The 22,301-nt window shown below is 56.3% G+C and overlaps 2 protein-coding genes across 5 annotated transcripts; both read right to left on the reverse strand.

Moving 5' to 3' along the window:
* Positions 1-287: 287 nt before the first annotated feature.
* On the reverse strand, positions 288-15,030 carry ISLR (immunoglobulin superfamily containing leucine rich repeat). Of its 4 annotated transcripts, none has more exons than XM_072933960.1 (2): positions 14,904-15,030; positions 288-2,298 (listed from the first exon to the last, which is right to left on the reverse strand). In XM_072933960.1, exon 2 carries the CDS (start codon positions 2,284-2,286, stop codon positions 1,036-1,038), a length of 1,251 nt encoding a protein of 416 aa, XP_072790061.1. In that variant the 5' UTR covers positions 2,287-2,298; positions 14,904-15,030; the 3' UTR covers positions 288-1,035. The 4 variants fall into 4 exon arrangements, with proteins under 4 accessions (XP_072790061.1, XP_072790062.1, XP_030137179.3 ...); XM_072933961.1 differs by having other exon boundaries at positions 288-2,295; positions 14,904-15,028; XM_030281319.4 differs by lacking the exon at positions 14,904-15,030 and adding an exon at positions 3,146-3,228 and having other exon boundaries at positions 288-2,295.
* On the reverse strand, positions 13,237-18,374 carry LOC121470521 (immunoglobulin superfamily containing leucine-rich repeat protein 2-like). The gene is made up of 2 exons (XM_041718399.2): positions 18,132-18,374; positions 13,237-17,354 (listed from the first exon to the last, which is right to left on the reverse strand). Exon 2 carries the CDS (start codon positions 17,346-17,348, stop codon positions 15,255-15,257), a length of 2,094 nt encoding a protein of 697 aa, XP_041574333.2. The 5' UTR covers positions 17,349-17,354; positions 18,132-18,374; the 3' UTR covers positions 13,237-15,254.
* Positions 18,375-22,301: the final 3,927 nt, after the last annotated feature.

Genomic DNA, 22,301 nt, shown 5'->3' on the forward strand with positions numbered 1-22,301 from the left:
ATTAGGAAGGATTTGGGGGAAACTCTGGCACTGGGAAGGATTTGGGGGATCTGAGGAGGATTCTCTGGGACTGGAAAGGATTTGGGAAAACCGAGGAGATTCTCTAGAATGGGGAAAAATTGGGGGATTCTCCAGCCCCGGGAAGAATTTGGGAAAACTGGGAATGACAGACGTGTCCCCTGATCCAGGAGGGTTGGGGACAATCTGGGGGAGCCCAGGAGCTGCTGGCTCAGGGGCATTTTGGGATTTTGGGATGCACAGACCAAGCGAAGCCCGGCTGGTTTAGAAAAAAAAAAAGGAGTTTATTCAAGGTGCTTATAAAAAGTAATTATTAATTCAAAGTGTTTATTAATTCAAGGTATTTATTAAAATAGTTTGTTTATTACAAGTGTTTATGATGGGTATTTCTTAATTAAAGGCATTAATTAAAGGCACTTATTGCTGTCCCTGGTTTCCCAGGACACGTGGATAAGGAATATTTGTCCCGCCGGGAATTCCGAAGCATTCGGGGAATATTTATGGCTTCAAGGCAGCTCAGCTTCTCTGCTGTTCCCAATCTTTCCCCCATTCCCACCGGGAATGCTTTGGGAATCTTTGGCTCAACTCGGTGGGTCCAGCCCAGACGGGATTTTGGGATTCCCGATCCAAGGCTGTGGGTCCATCCCGATGCTCTGTGGCATCCGTGTCCATTCCCAGGGATTTGATCCTTAGATCCCTCCCCGGTGGAAGCCGCGGTGGCTCTGGGGAGGGATCGTCACCGTTGTCACCTCCCGTGGACACCATCGGATCCGGGCGAGGAGAAAAGCGGGAAGTGGCACGTTGGGACAGCCGGGAATCGGCAGCAGATCCCGGCTGGATCCGGGATGGATCCGCCCCATGTTCCCGGAGCTCCTCCAGGAACGGGAACGGCGAGGGCTGGACCACCCGCCCCAGGCCTGCGGTGGCCCCGTTGGGCTCCGGAGCGCTCCCGGATGCCAGAAGCTCAGCGAAGGCACTACGAGAGGAAAAACTACGGAAAAACGGCAACACCGCCATTCACCAGAGCAGCAGCCCCAGAGCCAGCGGCAGAATTCCCAGGCGGAATTCCCGGGCTCCTGCGCCATTCCAGGCCTGGCCGGACATGCGGTAGACGATGACCAACTTCTCGCCCATGCCGGAGGGATCCAGCTCGTCCCCCTTGGCGCAGCTGTGCCCGCCGGCGTGCCCGGCCTGTGGGTCATCGCGGGGCAGCTCCTCGGCCGGGTTGGCCGAGCCGGCCAGCGCCACGTTGACGGACACGTCGCGCGTGCCCACGTCGTTGACGGCCAGGCAGGTGTAGGTGCCCTCATCCTCCTTGCCGAAGTCGGGGATGGCCATGGTGCCGTTCTTGAAGGCCAAGAAGCGCTGCCGGCCGGCTTTGGCGCCGCCGTCGCGTGCCACCGTGGGCCCGTGGATGTCCACGCGGCGAGCGGCCGTGCGGATCTGCCAGCGGATCTCCAGCGGGGGGCTGCCGGCCACGCTGCAGTGCAGGGTCAGCGTTGGTCCATCCCGAGGCCCGGCAATGGCTGGGCCGGACAGATAGGTCAGCTGGGCCGAGGGCGGCACGCAGAGCGCGCCGGGGATGTCGGTGACCGGCCGGCCCCGCAGCCGCGCCGGCGCGGCGCACAGCGTGGAACCGGCTCTAGAGAGGACCACCGAGGTGCCGTGAGCCCACTCCTTGAGCCAGAAGAGCTTGCAGGAGCAGTTGAAGGGGTTGTGGAAGAGCTGCAGCTGCGCCAGCGCCGGCAGCCCCTCGAAGGTGCCGCGGGCCAGCGTGGCCAGCTCGTTGTCGTTGAGCCAGAGCGAGCGCAGCTCCCGCAGGCCGGCCAGAGCGCCGCGCGGCACGGCGGCCAGCCGGTTGTTGCTGAGCTTGAGGATCTGCAGCGCGCTGAGGTTGCGCAGGTCCTGCCAGGGGAAATCCGCCAGCCGGTTGTGGCTCAGGTCCAGGTTCTTGAGGTGCGGCAGGGCGGCGAAGGCGCCGGGCTCCACGGTGGAGATGTGGTTGTAGCCCAACCACAGCGACTGCAGCTCGGGCGCTTCGGCCAGCGAGGCGCGGCCCAGGCGGCCCAGGCGGTTGGCGGAGAGCGTGAGGATGGTGACATTAGGGGACAGGCCCCGCGGGACGTCCCGCAGCTCGCGGTAGGCGCACTCGGCCAGCAGCCGCCCGTTCTTCTTGGTGGAGCAGGAGCACGGCGCCGGACAGGCCAGACCAGGGGACACGAGGGACACGAGCGTCACCAGCGCCACCACGCCGAGCAGAGGCCTCATCCTCGCATCCTGCTGGGGACAGAAACGGGAATGAGCCCGGCCGAACAGTCAAAGAATGCCAAAAAAGCTGTTTGGGAGATTCCCTAAACCCCCTGGAGTTTGTTTTTCCCCCTCTGGAAAAGCTTTTCCGGGTTTGGGATGAGGAGCGGGAGCCAGGAGGTTCCGGGTTCCTCCCGTTGAGGAGGAACGGAGCCTCTGCAGCTCTTTCCCAACCGGCCTTCCCATAAATCTGGGAATCGGCCTGCTCATAAATCAGGGAATTTTTGGGATTTCCAGCGGGCTCGCAGGCCGTGTCATGGAAAAAAACCCAGTGCCTTCTCTCAGCCAGAGGCTGTGGGGTCCCCGCGGCCGCTGGAATTCTTGGGAAGGGAATTTTTCCCAACTTAACTCCTCATTCCCCTGGCGGGGGCTTTTCCAAGGCGCTCCAGAGGTTCCTTCCCGCTCCCAATTCCCGCAGCTGGCAGCCAGACCCCTTTTGTCTTTCCGTGCCCTCCGTTCCCAGCTCCCAGCGCTGCCATTCCCAGCGGGAATTTTCTCGGGAATAAACCCGAGGTCGGGATCTGAGGGGTGGCAAAGACGCCCCGCTGGCTCTGGGGCAGCTCCAGGTGACATTTTGGGGTGCGCAGGGAGGGCAGACCCCATCTCCAGGAGGTTGCGGAGGGGAAATCCCAGAATTTTTTTCCCTCCTGGAGCTCCGGGTCGCATCCCACCCCTTTTCCAGAGCCCCCCGGGGCTCCCCCGCCGCCTCCCGGCGCATTCCAGGGCCGTGAATAACCTCCCTGTCTCCTTCCTCCCCTCCTCTCCCGGATTTTTTTCCCGTTTTTTTCCCGTTTTGCCCCCGCCGCCCCCGCCCCGTCACCGCCGGTGCAGCCCCGGTGTCCCCGCTCCGCTGGGCTCGGCCCCGCCGCTCCCGGGCCCTCCTCGGCTTCTCCTCCTCCTCCTCCTCCTCCTCCTCCTCCTCCTCCTCCTCCTCCTCCTCCCGGCCCGTCCCCTCCCCGTCCCCCGGGCCCGGATTGTTTTCCATGGCACCGACCCGCGCGGCCCGGTCTGGGCTCCTTAAAAATCCCCTAAAACCCACACCCCTGCCCCCCAAAATCCCCTAAAACCCATCACCACACACCCCTGAGTGCCAAAATCCCCTAAAACCCACATCCCTGTCCCCCAAAATCCCCTAAAACCCGCCACCACACACCCCTGCCCCCCAAAATCCCCTAAAACCCATCACCACACACCCCTGAGTGCCAAAATCCCCTAAAACCCACACCCCTGCCCCCCAAAATCCCCTAAAACCCATCACCACACACCCCTAGGTGCCAAAATCCCCTAAAATCCACATCCCTGTCCCCCAAAATCCCCTAAAACACACATCTGGTCCTCCCAAATCCCCTAAAACCCTCACCCCTTTCCCCCAAAATCTCCTAAAACCCATCACCACACACCCCTGAGCCCCAAAATCCCCTAAAACCCATCAACACACACCCCTGAGCCCCAAAATCCCCTAAAACCCATCACCACACACCCCTGCCCCCCAAAATTCCCTAAAACCCAATACTGCACACCCCTGAGACCCAAAAATCCCTCAAAACCCACATCCCTCTCCCCCAAAATCCCCTAAAACCCATCACCACACACTCCTGTCCCCCAAAATCCCCTAAAACCCATCACCACACACCCCTGAGTGCCAAAATCCCCTAAAACCCACACCCCTGCCCCCCAAAATCCCCTAAAACCCGATACCGCACACCCCTGAGCCCCAAAATCCCCTAAAACCCACACTCCTGTCCCCCAAAATCCCCTAAAACCCATCACCACACACCCCTGTCCCCCAAAATCCCCTAAAACCCAATGCCGCACACCCCTGAGCCCCAAAAATCCCTCAAAACCCACATCCATCTCCCCCAAAATCCCCTAAAACACACATCCAGTCCCCCCAAATCCCCTAAAACCCTCACCCCTGTCCCCCAAAATCCCCTAAAACCCATCACCACACACCCCTGCCCCCCAAAATCCCCTAAAACCCATCACCACACACCCCTGAGCCCCAAAATCCCCTAAAACCCGTCACCACACACCCCTGAGTGCCAAAATCCCCTAAAACCCATCACCACACACCCCTGAGTGCCAAAATCCCCTAAAATCCACATCCCTGTCCCCCAAAATCCCCTAAAACCCATCACCACACACCCCTGAGCCCCAAAATCCCCTAAAATCCACATCCCTGTCCCCCAAAATCACCTAAAACCTATCACCACACACCCCTGAGCCCCAAAATCCCCTAAAACCCAATGCCGCACACCCCTGAGCCCCAAAATCCCCTAAAACACACATCTGGTCCCCCCAAATCCCCTAAAACCCATCACCACACACCCCTGAGTGCCAAAATCCCCTAAAATCCACATCCCTGTCCCCCAAAATCCCCTAAAACCTATCACCACAAACCCTTGAGCCCCAAAATCCCCTAAAACCCATCACCACACACCCCTGTGCCCCAAAATCCCCTAAAACCCGATACCACACACCCCTGAGCCCCAAAAATCCCTCAAAACCCACATCCCTCTCCCCCAAAATCCCCTAAAACACACATCTGGTCCCCCCAAATTCCCTAAAACCCTCACCCCTTTCCCCCAAAATCCCCTAAAACCCATCACCACACACCCCTGAGCCCCAAAATCCCCTAAAACCCATCACCACACACCCCTGAGTGCCAAAATCCCCTAAAATCCACATCCCTGAGCCCCAAAATCCCCTAAAATCCACACTCCTGTCCCCCAAAATCTCCTAAAACCTGTCACCACATATCCCTGAGCCCCAAAATCCCCTAAAACCCACACCCCTGTCCCCCAAAATCCCCTAAAACCTATCACCACACACCCCTGAGCCCCAAAATCCCCTAAAACACACATCTTGTCCCCCAAAGTCCCCTAAAATCCCATTACCCCAATTCCTGTCCCCCAAAACCACCATCATCCAAAATCCCTGTACCCCAAAATCCCCTAAAACCCATACCCCATACCCCTGCCCCCCCAAAATCCCCTAAAAGCCCATACCCCTCACCCCTGCACCCCAAAATCCCCTCTAATCCTGTCAACTCACACCCTGCCCCCCAAAATCCCCTAAAACCTCATCACCCCAATTCCCTGTATCCCAAAATCCCCCAAAACCCCATCCCCCACACCCCTGCCCCCCAAAATCCCCTAAAATCTTTTTCCCTCCAAATCCTTGATCCCCCAAATCCCCCAAAACCCCATTTGGGGTCGGGCTTTGGGGGCAGGGGTGGGCACAGAGTTTGGGGACAGGTTTTGGGGACAGGGTTTGGGGTCAGGGATGGGGTCAGGGATTGGGGTCAGGGTTTGGGGTCAGGTTTTGGGGACAGGGTTTGGGGTCAGGGATTGGGGACAGGGTTTGGGGTCAGGGATTGGGGACAGGGTTTGGGGACATGGGGTGGGGACAGGGATTGGGAACAAGAACTGGGGACAGGGTTTGGGGTCAGGGTTTGGGGTCAGGCTTTGGGGTCAGGCTTTGGGGATGGAAATGGGGACAGGATTTGGGGTCAGGCTTTGGGGACACAGGGTTTGGGGTCAGGGTTTGTGGTCAGGGATTGGGGACAGGGTTTGGGGACAGATTTTGGGGACAGGTTTTGGTGACAGTGGGTGGGGACAGGGTTTGGGGACAGGGTCTGGGGACAGGCTTTGGGGACACGGGGTGGGGACAGGGATTGGGGACAGACTTTGGGGACATGGGGTGGGGACAGGGATTGGGGACAGACTTTGGGGACACGGGGTGGGGACAGGGATTGGGGACAGGCTTTGGGGGCAGGCTTTGGGGACAGGATTTGGGAACAAGGTTTGGGATCAGGGTTTACAGTCAGGGATTGGGGACAGGGTTTGGGGACACGGGGTGGGGTCAGTGTTTGGGGACAGATTTTGGGGACAGGGTTTGGGGTCAGGGTTGGGGGCAGCATTTGGAGTCAGGCTTTGGGGATGGAGATGGGGACAGGATTTGGGGTCAGGCTTTGGGGACACGGGGTGGGGACAGGGTTTGGGGACAGGAACTGGGGACAGGCTTTGGGGACACGGGGTGGGGACAGGGTTTGGGGACAGGAACTGGGGACAGGCTTTGGGGACACAGGGTTTGGGGTCAGGGATTGGGGACAGGGATTGGGGACAGGGTTTGGGGATAGGGTTTGGGGTCAGGGATGGGGGACAGGAACTGGGAACACGGGGTGGGGTCAGGGTTTGGGGTCAGGGATTGGGGACAGGGTTTGGGGTCAGGGTTTGGGGTCAGGGATGGGGGACAGGGTTTGGGGTCAGGGATTAGGGACAGGGTTTGTGGTCAGGGATTGGGGACAGGATTTGGGGACACGGGGTGGGGACAGGGACTGGGGTCAGGCTTTGGGGACAGGATTTGGGAACAGGGTTTGGGATCAGGGATTGGGGACAGGCTTTGGGGACACAGGGTTTGGGGTCAGGGATTGGGGTCAGTGTTTGGGGACAGATTTTGGGGACAGGTTTTGGTGACAGTGGGTGGGGACAGGGCTTGGGGACACACTTTGGGGACACAGGGTGAGGTCAGGGTTTGGAGACAGGATTTGGGGTCAGGCTTTGGGGAAAGGTTTGGGGACACAGGATGGGAAATGACACCGGGAATGTCACCGGGGATGGCACCAGGGATGTGACAGGGGATGGCACCGGAAATGGCACCCGGGACGTGTCCAGTGCCACCTTCATGTGTCCCTGTGGAGAATTCCCAAGAAAAGGTTGGAAATTCGGGATTGTGGGGATTTCATCCCCCAGATCCCACATGGGAACGGGAACGGGCCCTGTCCACCCCAAACTGGTCAAACTGGGAAATCCCAACTGCTCAAACTGGGACATTCCAAATGGGTCAAACTGGGAAATCCCAACTGCTCAAACTGGGACATTCCCAACTGGTCAAACTGGGAAATCCCAACTGGTCAAACTGGGACATTCCCAACTGGTCAGACTGGGAAATCCCAATTGGTCAAACTGGGACATTCCCAACTGGTCAGACTGGGAAATCCCAATTGGTCAAACTGGGAAATCCCAACTGGTCAAACTGGGACATTCCCAACTGGTCGAACTGGGACATTCCCAAATAGGTCAAACTGGGACATTCCCAATTGGTCAAACTGGGACATTCTCAAATGGTCAAACTGGGAAATCCTGACTGGTCAGACTGGGACATTCCCAATTGGTCAAACTGGGACATTCCCAAACTGGGAGATTCCCAACTGGTCAAACCGTGAAATCCCAGCTGGTCAAACTGGGACATTCTTGACTGCTCAAACTGGGACATTCCCACATGGTCAAACTGGGAGATTCCCAACTGGTCAAACTGGGACATTCCCAATTGGTCAAACTGGGAAATCCCAACTGCTCAAACTGGGACATTCCCAAATGGGTCAAACTGGAACATTCCCAATTGGTCAAACTGGGAAATCCCAAACAGGTCAAACTGGGACATTCCCAATTGGTCAAACTGGGACATTCCCAACTGGTCAAACTGGGAAATCCCAAACAGGTCAAACTGGGACATTCCCAACTGGTCAAACTGGGAAATCCCAACTGGTCATACTGGGACATTCCCAAACGGGTCAAACTGGGACATTCCCAAACGGGTCAAACTGGGACATCCCCAAACAGGTCAAACTGGGACATTCCCAATTGGTCAAACTGGGAAATCCCAATTGGTCAAACTGGGACATTCTCAATTGGTCGAACTGGGAAATCCCAACTGCTCAAACTGGGACATTCCCAAATGGGTCAAACTGGGACATTCCCAAACTGGAAGATTCCCAACTGGTCAAACCGGGAAATCCCGACTGGTCAAACTGGGAGATTCCCAACTGCTCAAACTGGGACATTCCCAAATGGGTCAAACTGGGACATCCCAATTGGTCAAACTGGGACATTCTCAAATGGTCAAACTGGGAAATCCTGACTGCTCAAACTGGGACATTCCCAACTGGTCAAACTGGGACATCCCAACTGCTCAAACTGGGACATTCCCAACTGGTCAAATTGGGACATTCCCAATTGGTCAAACTGGGAAATCCAAACTGGTCAAACTGGGAGATTCCCAACTGGTCGAATTGGGACATTCCCAACTGGTCAAACTGGGACATTCCCCACTGGTCAAACTGGGAAATCCCAACTCGTCAAACTGGGACATTCCCAAATGGGTCAAACTGGGAAATCCCAACTGGTCAAACTGGGACATTCCCAACTGGTCAAACTGGGACATTCCCAAACAGGTCAAACTGGGACATCCCAACTGGTCAAACTGGGACATTCCCAACTGGTCAAACTGGGACATTCCCCACTGGTCAAACTGGGAAATCCTGACTGCTCTAACTGGGACATTCCCAACTGGTCGAACTGGGACATTCCAAACGGGTCAAACTGAGACATCCCAACTGGTCAAACTGGGACATTCCCAAACAGGTCAAACTGGGACATTCCCAAACAGGTCAAACTGGGAGACATCCCAACTGGTCAAACTGGGACATCCCAACTGGTCGAACTGGGACATTCCCAATTGGTCAAACTGGGACATCCCAACTGGTCAAACTGGGACATCCCCAATTGGTCAAACTGGGACATCCCAATTGGTCAAACTGGGACATTCCCAAACTGGAAGATTCCCAACTGGTCAAACTGGGAAATCCCGACTGGTCAAACTGGGAGATTCCCAACTGCTCAAACGGGAACATTCCCAAATGGTCAAACTGGGACATCCCAACTGGTCAAACTGGGAGATTCCCAACTGGTCGAACTGGGACATTCCCAATTGGTCAAACTGGGGAATCCTGACTGCTCAAACTGAGACATTCTCAATTGGTCAAACTGGGACATTCCCAAACTGGGAGATTCCCAACTGGTCAAACTGTGAAATCCCAACTGGTCAAACTGGGACATTCTTGACTGCTCAAACTGGGACATTCCCACATGGTCAAACTGGGAGATTCCAAACTGGTCAAACTGGGAAATCCTGAGTGCTCAAACTGGGACATTCCCAACTGGTCAAACTGGGACATTCCCCACTGGTCAAACTGGGACATTCCCAACTGGTCAAACTGGGACATTCCCCACTGGTCAAACTGGGAAATCCCGACTGCTCAAACCGTGCCATTCTCGCTGTGTGTCTGGAATTCCCTCGTGAGCTCTGGGCTCATTCCAGCCTTGGGGATAAAACCGGAGGAATTTTGGGAATTGCGAGCACTCCATGGCTGCTTTAACCATTCCCAGCAGGAATTTTTTCCAGGAGAAATGCAGATCCCCTCCCCCACCCCCCTCCTGCAGAGCAGCAAATCCCGGCCCCATCCCGCATTCCCGGGAATCCGCGGTTCCCTAATTAAAGGCAGATGGGTTGATTGTTCTTTTCCACTCCCGCCGTGACTCCCGAGCGCGACGCTCGATTACGGGAATTTCCACAATTATGGGAATATTGGCAATTATGGGAATGTCAACAATTATAGGAATATTCACAATTAATTATGAAAATATCCACAGTTATGGGAATGTCAACAATTATTGGGATATCAACAATGATGGAGATATTCACAATTATGGGAATGTCAACAGTTGCGAGAATGTCAGGAATTATGGGAATGCCAACACTTATGGGGATATCCACAATTATGGGAATATTCACAATTAATTATGAAAATATCCACAGTTATGGGAATGTCAACAATTATGGGAATATCAACAGTTATGGAGATATTCACAGTTACGGGGATATCCACAATTATGGGGATATCCATAATTACGGGAATGTCAACAATTATGGGAATATTCATGATTAATTATGGGAATATCCACAATTATGGAAATGTCAACAATTATGGGACTACCCAAATTATGGGGAATAGTCACAATTAATTATGGGAATATCCATAGTTATGGGAATGTCAACAAATATGGGAATATCCACAATTATGGGAATATTCATAATTATGGGAATATTCACAACTAATTATGATAATACCCACAGTTATGGGAATGTCAACAATTACGGGGATATTCACAATTATGGGAATGTCAACATTTATGGGGATATCCACAATTATGGGAATATTCACAATTAATTATGATAATATCCACAGTTATGGGAATGTCGACAATTATGGGAATATCAACAGTTATGGAGATATTCACAGTTACGGGGATATCCACAATTATGGGGATATCCATAATTACGGGAATGTCAACAATTATGGGACTACCCAAATTATGGGGAATAGTCACAATTAATTATGGGAATATCCACAGTTATGGGAATGTCAACAAATATGGGAATATCCACAATTATGGAGATATTCACAATTATGGGAATGTCAACATTTATTGGGATATCCACAATTATGGGAATAGTCACAATTAATTATGATAATATTCACAGTTATGGGAATGTCAACAATTATGGGGAATATTCACAATTAATTATGATAATATCCACAGTTTTGGGAGTGTCAACAGTTATACGAATATCAAGAGTTATGGAGATATTCACAATTATGGGAATGTCAACAATTATGGGGATATCCACAATTATGGGGATATTCACAATTATGGGAATATCCACAATTATGGGGATATCCATAATTACGGGAATGTCAACAATTATGGGAATATTCACGATTAATTATGGGAATATCCACAATTATGGGAATGCCAACAATTATGGGACTACCCAAATTATGGGGAATAGTCACAATTAATTATGGGAATATCCACAGTTATGGGAATGCCAGCAATTATGGGAATGTCAACAATTATGGGAATATCAACAATGATGGAGAGATTCACAATTATGGGAATGTCAACAATTATGGGAATATTCACTATTAATTATGGGAACATTCATGATTAATTATGGGAATATCCACAATTATGGAAATGTCAACAATTATGGGACTATCATCAATGATGGAGATACTCACAATCATGGGAATATCCACAATTATGGGAATATTCACCATTAATTATGGGAATATTCACGATTAATTATGGGAAAATCCACAATTATGGGAATGTCAACAATTCGGGAAATACCAATAATTATGGGAATGCCAACAATTATGGAAATATCCACAATTATGGGAATATCTGCAATTATGGGATTGCAAACAATTATGGGACTATTCACAATTATGGGAATGCCAACATCTATGGGAAAATCAACAGTGGTGGAGATATTCACAATTATGGGAATGTCAACAATTACAGAAATTTTCAAAATTAATTATGATCACATCCACAGTTATGGGAATGTCAGCAATTATGGGAATGTCAGCAATTACAAGAATGTCAAAAATCATAGGAATATTCACAATTAATTATTATAATATCCATAGTAATGGGAATGTCAACAATTATGAGAATATCAACAATTGTGGAGATATTCACAATTATGGGAATGTCAGCATTTATGGGGATATCCACAATTATGGGGATATCCATAATTATGGGGATAGCCATAATTATGGGAATGTCAACAATTATGGGGATATCCAAAATTATGGGAAAATTCACAATTAATTATGGGACTACCCACAATTATGGGAATGCCAACAATTATGGGAATGTCAGCAATCATGGAGATATTCACAATTATGGGAATGTCAACATTTATGGGAATGCCTGGAATTATGGGAATAGTCACAATTAATTATGATAATATTCACAGTTATGGGAATGTCAACAATTACGGGGATATCCACAATTATGAGAATGTCAACAATTATGGGAATATCAACAATGATGGGGATATCCATAATTATGGGAATGTCAGCAATTATGGGAATATCCACAATTATGGGAATATCAACAATGATGGAGATATTCTCAAATGTGGGAATATCCACAATTATGGGGATATCCATAATTACAGGAATGTCAACAATTATGGGAATATTCACGATTAATTATGGGAATATCCACAATTATGGGAATGTCAACAATTAGGGAAATACCAATAATTATGGGAATGCCCACAATTATGGGAATATCCACAATTATGGGAATATTCACAATTAATTATGGGAATGCCATCAATTATGGGAATATCCAGGCTCTGCCAGGCAGATCCAAACACCTGGAGCAGCCTCAGATTCCTGGGATTTGGGGCATTTTTGGTGGATATTTGGGGGATTTTGGGGGGATTTGGGCATTTTTATTCCCCTGGAGAAAGGAATGTTGGATTGCCAGGGGGAGATTTCATTGGTGGGATGAATTGGGAGCAGAAATCCAGTGGGAATTTTGGGATGAGCGCTGGGAGAGCTTGGGAACCCAGGTGGCACCAGCAGGCAGAGGAATTTGAGGAGAAAAAGGCAAAAAAAGAGCAAGGTTTTGGGTGTTTTTTTACAAAAAAAAAAAAAAAAAAAAAAAAGAGACGAAGATTGCAGAAATTCCATCAAAAATTAAATAAGCTACAGAAAAAATGATAGATAAAACATCTCTCAAATGATAGAAATCATACATCAAATAATAAAAACATATCTAAAATGGGAGAAAGCATATCTAAAATGACATCAATTACATAAAAATGACAGAAATGAGAATTAAAATGATAGAGAAGGATGTAGAAAATGATAGAAAATGATCCATAAAACGGTGGAAAACGCACATCCGTGGGATGTTTCCTTGCTCCAGCGGATTCCGATGCGCACCGGGGGAAAATAAAATACCTTTTTTTTCCCCCTCCGGGGTGATTTTTATAGGGAAGATTTAATGGATTTGGGCGATTCCGCTCGCGATTTCCGCGCCTGCTTTATGGCCGGAAAAAATGATTTTTTTAAGGATATGTAAAAAAAATGGGAAAACGCATCAAAGGAGGCGGCTGTGGCGGTGCCACCTGCTGGCTGTCGCCTCCCCGCGCGCCCTGGGGACAAAATCCCGGTTTTTTCCCCCAAAGCACGGAGGCGGCTCCACTTTCAATAATCCCTTTTATTGACGGAACGCGCAGAGAAAGCGGCCGCGGCTCTCCGCGGCACCGGGGCGAGCGGCGAGCGGGCTGGTGGCCACCGGGGCCACCGTGGCGACCTCGGCCGCCGGCTCCGGGCGCGTCTGCGGCACACACACACTTGGCTACAACGCTACTCTACCCAAAACACACCGAGGGGAGGGGATTGGGACCGGGAATAGGGGATTGGGGATCGGGAATTGGGATTGGGGAGCGGGGATTGAGGATTGGGGATCGGGGATTGAGGATTGGGGATCGGGGATTGGGGATTGGGGATCGGGGATTGAGGATTGGGGAGCGGGGATTGAGGATTGGGGAGCGGGGATTGGGGACCGGGGATTGGGGATTGAGGATTGGGGATCGGGGATTGGGATTGGGGATTGGGGACCGGGGATTGAGGATTGGGGATCGGGGATTGAGGACCGGGGATTGGGGATTGAGGATTGGGGATCGGGGATTGGGGACCGGGGATCGGGGATTGGGGATTGGGGACCGGGGATTGAGGATTGGGGATCGGGGATTGGGGATTGGGGATCGGGGATTGGGATTGGGGAGCGGGGATTGAGGATTGGGGACCGGGAATAGGGGATTGGGGAGCGGGGATTGAGGATTGGGGAGCGGGGATCGGGATTGGGGACCGGGGATTGGGGATTGGGGATCGGGGATTGAGGATTGGGGAGCGGGGATCGGGACTGGGGACTGGGGATTGAGGATTGGGGACCAGGGATTGAGGATTGGGGATTGGAGATCAAGGATTTGGGACCAGGAATCGGGGATTGGGGATCGGGGATTGAGGATTGGGGATTGGGGATTGGGGATCAGGATTGGGTATTGGGGATCGGGGACCGGGGATCGGGGGTTGGGGACCGGGAATGGGGGATTGGGGACCGGGGATCGGGGACTGGGGATCGGGGATTGGGGACCGGGAATGGGGGATTGGGGACCAGGGATTGGGAAATGGGGATCGGGGACCAGGGATTGGGAAATGGGGATCGAGGATTGGTGATCGGGAATCGGGGATTGGGGATCGCGGATCGGGGATTGGGGAGCCCCCGGCACCTTGAGGGGCGCGGAGCTGTCCCGGTTCATCCGGTGCTGAACGGGGAGAGCGGGACCCACCGGGAACGGGAGTGGCGGGGACCGAGGATCAGCTCCCGGGAGTGGCGGGGACCGGGGATCAGCTCCCGGGAGCGGCGGGGACCGGGGATCAGCTCCCGGGAATGGCGGGGACCAGGGATCAGCTCCCGGGAGTGGCGGGGACCGGGGATCAGCTCCCGGGAGTGGCGGGGACCGGGGATCAGCTCCTGGCAAGAATCGAGGATCAGCTCCCGGGAGCGGCGGGGACCGGGGAGCACCAATATCCATCGGGGGCTGGAGAGAACCGGCCGGGAGCGGCGGGGACCGGGAATGTCGGCACCCACCGGGGCACGGGAGCATCGCCGGGGAGTGGCGGGGACCGAGGAGCCCCGGGATCCATCGGGGAGGGGGAAAACCGCCCAGGAGCAGCGGGGACCGGGAATGTCGCACCCGCCGGGGAAAACCGGGATGCGCCGGAGCGCGGTGGGCAGCGGGGAGCGGCGGGGACCGCTCCGGGCTCGACGGGAGAGAAGCGGGGAGCAGAGGGGACTCACCGGGCGCCGAGGAGCGGCGGGGACTGAACCGATTCCAGCAAAGAGAATTTGGGGCTGTGGGGCTTTTTGCTTTTAGCCGTTTTCTCGGGTTTTTTTCGTTTTTTTCCTCGGAGGGGAAAGCGAGCGCGGGGCTGGCGGGAGGCGGAGGGAGGCGGGGGAGCGGGAATCGTTGTTGCCCGAAATGGAAACGAAATCGTGGGAGGCTCATCCCGGCGGCACCGGGCGAGAAGGAGAAGGGGGAGGAGGAGCAGGAGGAGGGGGAGGAGAGGCAGGGATGGGTCCGCTCGTTCCCGGAGGTTTTCCCCCGGGCGGAGCGGGGGGTGGGGAGCGGGGGCCGGGGGTTCGGGGGGCTCAGCGGGGCTGCTGCCGGTAGTTGCCGTTGATCTCCGGGGAGATGGTGACGGCCTCGGCGCCCAGCGGCAGCTTGTCGCTGTACTCGGAGCGCACCTCGAACTCCTCGGCGCCGCCCTTGGACTGCGACTCCGCCATGGAGCTGGCGGCCACGCTCTCCTCCCGCTCCAGCTCCGCCGCGCCTTCCCCCTCCCTCCCGCGCCGCCACCGCGCTCCTTCTTCATCCCCCGCCTCCTCCTCCTCCTCCTCCTCCTCCTCGGCCTCGGCCTCGCCGGGACCGAAGTTCTTCTCGGACTCCAGGTAGGAGGCGCGGGGGTCGAAGTCGGCGGCCATGCGCTTCTCCATCTGGTCGGGGTTCTGCGCCTTCATGATCAGCTTGTAGGGCTTGGCCTGCAGCTTGGCGAGCAGGTGGCACCACGTGGCGCCCAGCAGCGGCAGCGTGGCCAGCAGCAGCAGGAAGATGCTGACCACCACGATGATGATGAGCGACGGGATCTCCTTCTTGGTGGTGAACACCACCTGCACCCGGCACTCCTCGCCCGGCGAGCTCAGGCACACCGAGTAGTTGGTGCCGGGGCTCAGGCCCTGGAACCAGTAGGAGTTCACGCCGGCCTCGATCTGCGACCACTGCAGCAGGGCGTGGCCCTGGCGGCCCTGCTGGCACAGGTAGAGCACGCCCAGGTGGCCCTCGCCCGGCTGGGTGGGCGTCAGCTGCACGCGGGCGTCGCGCTCGGCCACGTCCAGGGCGATGACGCCCAGATCGAAGCTGTGCCGCTTGAAGTCGCCGCTCTGGTTGAAGGCGTGGTTGGAGATGTACTTGGAGCCGCCCGCCGAGGACCCACATTTCTTCTCCAGGCCTGGCAGCTCCACCGGGACCAGGCCCCGGCCCTCAGGCTCCGGCCCTGCCGCCGAGCCAGGCCGGCTCTGCCGGGTGGGGCCCAGCGCTTTGCCCCTCTCCTCCGGGGTCAGCACGCTGTTCTTGGCCGCCTCGCCGTCGGGTTTCTTGTCGCCCACCTGCCCCTTGCCGCCCAGCGGGTCTCCTCCGGGCACCGGCGGGTATTTCTGCGCGCCCGCCACGGCCACGTTGACCGAAGAGTGGTTGCTGCCCACCTCGTTGGTGGCCACACAGGTGTAGGTGCCCTCCTCGCGCTTGCTCAGCCGCGGGATCACCAAGGTGCCGTTCTTGAAGGCCACGAAGCGCTCGGGCTCCGACCGCGGCATCTCCTTGGCCGCGCTCTCCGGGCCGCTCCCGCCGAGCTCCAGGCTCTGGCCGGCCGTGCGGATCTTCCAGCGCAGCTCGGGCGGTGGTGACCCGCTGGCGGTGCAGTGCAGGCTCAGTGCGAGGCCGTCGGGCAGCTCGGCCGCGTCCAGCTCGGGCGAGAAGCTGAGGCTGACGGCGGGCGCGGTGCAGCTCAGCTCGGGCAGCTTGGCCAGCGGCACGCCGCGCAGGCGCTCGGGCAGCGCGCAGGCGATGGAGTCCTTCTCGGGGATGGAGATGAGCGTGCTCTCCATCCAGCGCTTCAGCCAGCGCAGCGCGCAGGAGCACTCGAAGGGGTTGTTGTAGATCTGCAGGTGCGACAGCGAGCCCAGCGAGTCGAAGATGCCCTCGGCCAGCGTGGCGAAGCGGTTGTTGTTGATGCGCAGCGAGCGCAGGTCCTTGAGCGTGCGGAAGGCGTCGGGCGGCACCAGCGCCATGCGGTTGTTGTTCATCTTGAGCAGCTGCAGCGCGCTCAGGTTGCGCAGGTCCCGCCAGGGGAACTCCACGATCTGGTTGTGGCTGATGTCCAGGTTCTTGAGCTGCGCCAGCACGGCCAGCGCGCCGGGCTCGATGGCGGCGATCTCGTTGTGCGCCAGCCACAGCGAGCTCACCTGGGTCACCTCGGCGAAGGCGCCGCGGGGCAGCGAGCTGATCTTGTTGGCCGACAGGCTCAGGGTGGTCACGTTGGAGGGCAGCCCCGCGGGCACGGCCTGCAGCTCCTTGTAGGCGCAGTCGGCGAACTGGTGCGCGTACTTGTCCACGCAAGCGCAGGGCTCCGGGCACGCCCGGCCCGAGCCCAGCAGGGCCGCCAGCAGCAGCGCCAGCAGCGGGGCCATGTCCCCCTGGCAGGGGACAGCGCGGGGCTCAGCGCCAGCGCGCCCCGGCCCCGCCCGCCGCCGGGAGGTGGAGGCGGCGGGGCCGCGCCCCATTGTCTGTGCCCGGCTCCCCCCGGCTGCCGCCCGCTGCCTCCCGCGCATCCCCTCCTCGCCCTCTCCCCCGCTTTCCTCCCCTCCCCGGCGGCTCTTCCCACCCTTCTCGCTCGCTTTTTCTCTGCTCCAGCAGGTTTTTCTTTCCTCCTCCCTGGCCGGCTCTTCCCACCCTTCTCACTCTCTTTTTCCCGGCTCGATCGGGTTTTCCTTTCCTCCCCTTCGCGGGAGCTCTTCCCACCTTTCTCACTCTCTTTTTCCCAGCTCGATCGGGTTTTCCGTCCTTCTCCCCTTCCCGGCTCTTCCCGCCTTTCTCACTCTCTTTTTCCCGGCTGGATCGGATTTTCCTTCCCTCTCCCCTGGCCGTCTCTTCCCACCCTTCTCACTCTCTTTTCCCCGGCTGGATCAGGTTTTCCTTCTCCCTTTCCCAGCCGGCTCTTCCCACCCTTCTCACTTTTCTTTTTCTCGCCTCTATCAGGCTTTTTCCTCCCCCAACTCCCCCCCACCCCTCCCCAGCGAAATAACCAACTAATTAACCTCCATTTTCTTTATCCTCCGCTTTCATCCCTCCTTTCCCAATTATTTCTTTCGCCTCCCTCCCCTCCAGCTCTCCCCTCCCTCGCTCCCCCGTCTCTCCCTACTTCATCCCCGCCCTATTCCCTCTCTCCTGTCGCTCTGTCCCCCACCACTCACCCTCTCCTAGGAGCCTCTCCGCCACCCTCAGCCCTTCCCGGCGCTCCTCATCCTCCTCCTGCCAGCCGGCCGAGGGGCGGGGGGACCGGGGGGACCCCGCCCGTTGCCCCCGCGCCTGCCGGGGCTGCAGAGCTGCGAGCGGCGGCGGGGCCGTGCGGGCTCTGGGCTGCCGAGGCACAGCGAGAGGCAGCGATTTGCATTTCTGCCAGCCTCCCCCTCCGCCCGCTCGCCACCCCCTTCCTTCTCCCAGCCCACCCACCCACCCACCCCCACCGGCCGGCACCGCCCGCGGCCGCTCCCGCACCGCCGGTACCCCCCGAAAATAGAGAAATAACCCCAAAAAAAGACGCGGAGCCGCCGGTGCTGCTCTGCGGTTGCCGGTTTTTCCCCGGAGCGGCGGCGATGCCGTCGGGGCGCGGCTCTCCCCGTCCCGGCCGCGCTTCCCTGGGAGGATGGAGGAGGAGAAGGTCGGAGCCTCCCGTGCCGCTGTTCCCGATCCATGCGGGAATTCCGGGGCCGGTGCGGCCGCTGGAGGTGGGAGGGAGGACGGGGATGGCAGCGGGGGGACGCGGCTCCCGCACGCCGCTCCCGGAGCGATCCACACGGGAAAAGCGGGAGCCAGGGAGCGGCGCAACCGAGCCCCGGGGCAGGGATCGATCGTCCCGATAGGGCGGGGATCGATCACGATCGGGGCGGGGATCGATCATGCCGATGGGGCGGGGATCGATTCCGGCCTTTCCCTTCCCGACCCCGATCTCTCCATGCCCGCCCCGCGGCCAGCGGGGAATGGGGGAGGCGAGAGGCTCCTCCCGGTGTCGGCGACATCGCTGAGTCGCGACAGAGAGCGGCCCCGCCCCCGACTGTGCCTGCTGGATGGATGGATAGATGGATGGATGATGGATGGATGATGGATGATGGATGGATAGATGGATGATGGATGGATGGATGATGGATGGATGATGGATGATGGATGGATGATGGATGGATGATGGATGGATGGATGATGGATGGATGATGGATGGATGATGGATGGATGGATGATGGATGGATGGATGGATGGATGATGGATGGATGATGGATGGATGGATGGATGGATGATGGATGGTTGATGGATGGATGGATGGATGATGGATGGATGATGGATGGATGGATGATGGATGGATGGATGGATGATGGATGGATGGGTGATGGATGATGGATGGATGGATGGATGGATGATGGATGGATGATGGATGGATGATGGATGGATGATGGATGGATGATGGATGATGGATGGATGGATGATGGATGGATGGATGGATGGATGGATGATGGATGGATGGATGATGGATGGATGATGGATGGATGATGGATGGATGATGGATGGATGGATGGATGATGGATGGATGGATGGATGATGGATGGATGGATGGATGATGGATGGATGATGGATGGATGATGGATGATGGATGGATGATGGATGATGGATGGATGATGGATGGATGATGGATGGATGATGGATGGATGATGGATGATGGATGATGGATGGATGGATGATGGATGATGGATGGATGGATGGATGATGGATGGATGGATGGATGATGGATGGATGGATGGATGGATGGATGGATGGATGGATGGATGGATGGGGTGACCAAGGGACACGCAGGGGGACAGGTGGGGGGTTGGGATGGGCATGTGACAAATGGCAGTGTGACAAGGGCAGTGACACCGTGTCCATGTCCCCAGTGTCACCATGTCACTGTCACAGGGTCACAGGGTCACAGGGTCACACATGTCACAGTGTCAGTGTCACCAAGTCACACGTGTCAGTGTCACCGTGTCAATGTCACAGGGTCATGGTGTCAAAGTGTCACATGTCACAGTGTCAGGGTCATCAGTGTCACCGTGTCAGTGACACAGGGTCACAGTGTCAGTGTCACAGGGTCAGTGTCATCGATGTCACCGTTTCAGTGTCACAGGGTCAGTGTCAGACATGTCAGTGTCACACTCTCTATGTCACCGGGTCAGTGTCACCGTGTCACTGTCACACATATCAGTGTCACAGGGTCAGTGTCCTCAGTGTCATACATGTGAGTTGTCACAGTGTCAGTGTCATCAGTGTCACCAGGTCAGTGTCAAACATTTGAGTGTCACAAGGTCACCATGTCAGTGTCACAGGGTCACAGTGTCAGTGTCACAGGGTCCGTGCCCTCAGTGTCACACATGTGAATTGTCACAGGGTCAGTGTCACAGTGTCACAATGTCACTGTGTCAGTGTCACACATATCAGTGTCACAGTGTCAGTGTCCTCAGTGTCACACGTGAGTGTCACAGTGTCAGTGTCATCAGTGTCACCAGGTCAGTGTCAAACATTTGAGTGTCACAGGGTCACCATGTCGGTGTCACAGGGTCAGTGACAAACATGTCAGTGTCACAGGGTCACCATGTCGGTGTCACAGGGTCACCGTGTCAGTGTCAGACTCAGTGTCCCCGTGTCAGTGTCACAGAGTCAGTGTCACCGTGTCAGTGTCACAAATGTCAGTGTAACAGCGTCACCCTGTCAGTGTCACACATGTCAGTGTCACCGTGTCAGTGTCACAAATGTCAGTGTCACAGCGTCACTATGTCAGTGTCACACATGTCAGTGTCACAGTGTCCCCGTGTCGTTATCCCTGTGTCAGTGTCCCCATGTCAGTGTCACCATGTCAGTGTCCCCGTGTCAGTGTCCCCATGTCACTGTCCCCGTGTCAGTGTCACAGTGTCCCCGTGTCAGCGTCCCCGTGTCACTGTCCCCATGTCACAGTGTCCCCCGTGTCCCCAGAGCAGCGCCAGCCTCGAGCCGCTGTGCAAGGGGGACACCTGGTGGTGGCACGGCCTCGTCACAGCCAGCCCCGCCCGGCGACACCGCCCGCGACCGCCACCCGGTGCCACCTGCATGGACACCCAGGGCCACCTCCATGGGACACCCAGTGCCACCCCCATGGGGACACCCAGTGCCACCTCCATGGGACACCCAGTGCCACCTCCATGGGACACCCGGTGCCACCTGCATGGGACACCCAGGGCCACCTGCATGGACACCCAGTGTCACCTGCATGGGACACCCAGGGCCACCTCCATGGGACACACAGTGCCACTCCCATGGGACACCCAGTGCCACCTCCATGGGACACCCAGTGCCACTCCCATGGGACACACAGTGCCACCTCCATGGGACACCCAGTGCCACTCCCATGGGACACACAGTGCCACCTCCATGGTGACACCCAGTGCCACTCCCATGGGACACCCAGTGCCACCTCCATGGGACACCCAGTGCCACCTCCATGGGACACCCAGTGCCACTCCCATGGGACACCCAGTGCCACCTCCATGGGACACACAGTGCCACCTCCATGGGACACCCAGTGCCACCTCCATGGGACACCCAGTGCCACCTCCATGGACACCCAGTGCCACCTGCATGGGACACCCAGTGCCACCTCCATGGGACACCCAGTGCCACTCCCATGGGACACACAGTGCCACTTCCATGGGACACCCAGTGCCACCTCCATGGGACACCCAGTGCCACTCCCATGGGACACCCAGTGCCACCTGCATGGACACCCAGTGCCACCTCCATGGGGACACCCAGTTCCACTCCCATGGGACACCCAGTGCCACCTCCATGGGGACACCCAGTGCCACTCCCATGGGACACACAGTGCCACCTGCATGGGACACCCAGTGCCACCTGCATGGGACACACAGTGCCACCTACATGGGACACCCAGTGCCACTCCCATGGGACACCCAGTGCCACCTCCGTGGGGACACCCAGTGCCACCTCCGTGGGGACACCCAGTGCCACCTGCATGGGACACCCAGTGCCACCTGCATGGGACACCCAGTGCCACCTGCATGGACACCCAGTGCCACCTCCATGGGGACACCCAGTGCCACCTCCATGGGACACCCAGTGCCACCTGCATGGACACCCAGTGCCACCCGCATGGGACACACAGTGCCACCTGCATGGGACACCCAGTGCCACCTCCATGGGACACCCAGTGCCACCTGCATGGGACACCCAGTGCCACCTGCATGGGACACACAGTGTCACCTCCATGGGGACACCCAGTGCCACCTCCGTGGGGACACCCAGTGCCACCTCCGTGGGGACACCCAGTGCCACCTGCATGGGAC

The sequence above is a fragment of the Taeniopygia guttata genome, chromosome 10 (assembly GCF_048771995.1).
Source record: "Taeniopygia guttata chromosome 10, bTaeGut7.mat, whole genome shotgun sequence".
In the NCBI taxonomy this organism is placed as follows: Eukaryota; Metazoa; Chordata; class Aves; order Passeriformes; family Estrildidae; genus Taeniopygia; species Taeniopygia guttata.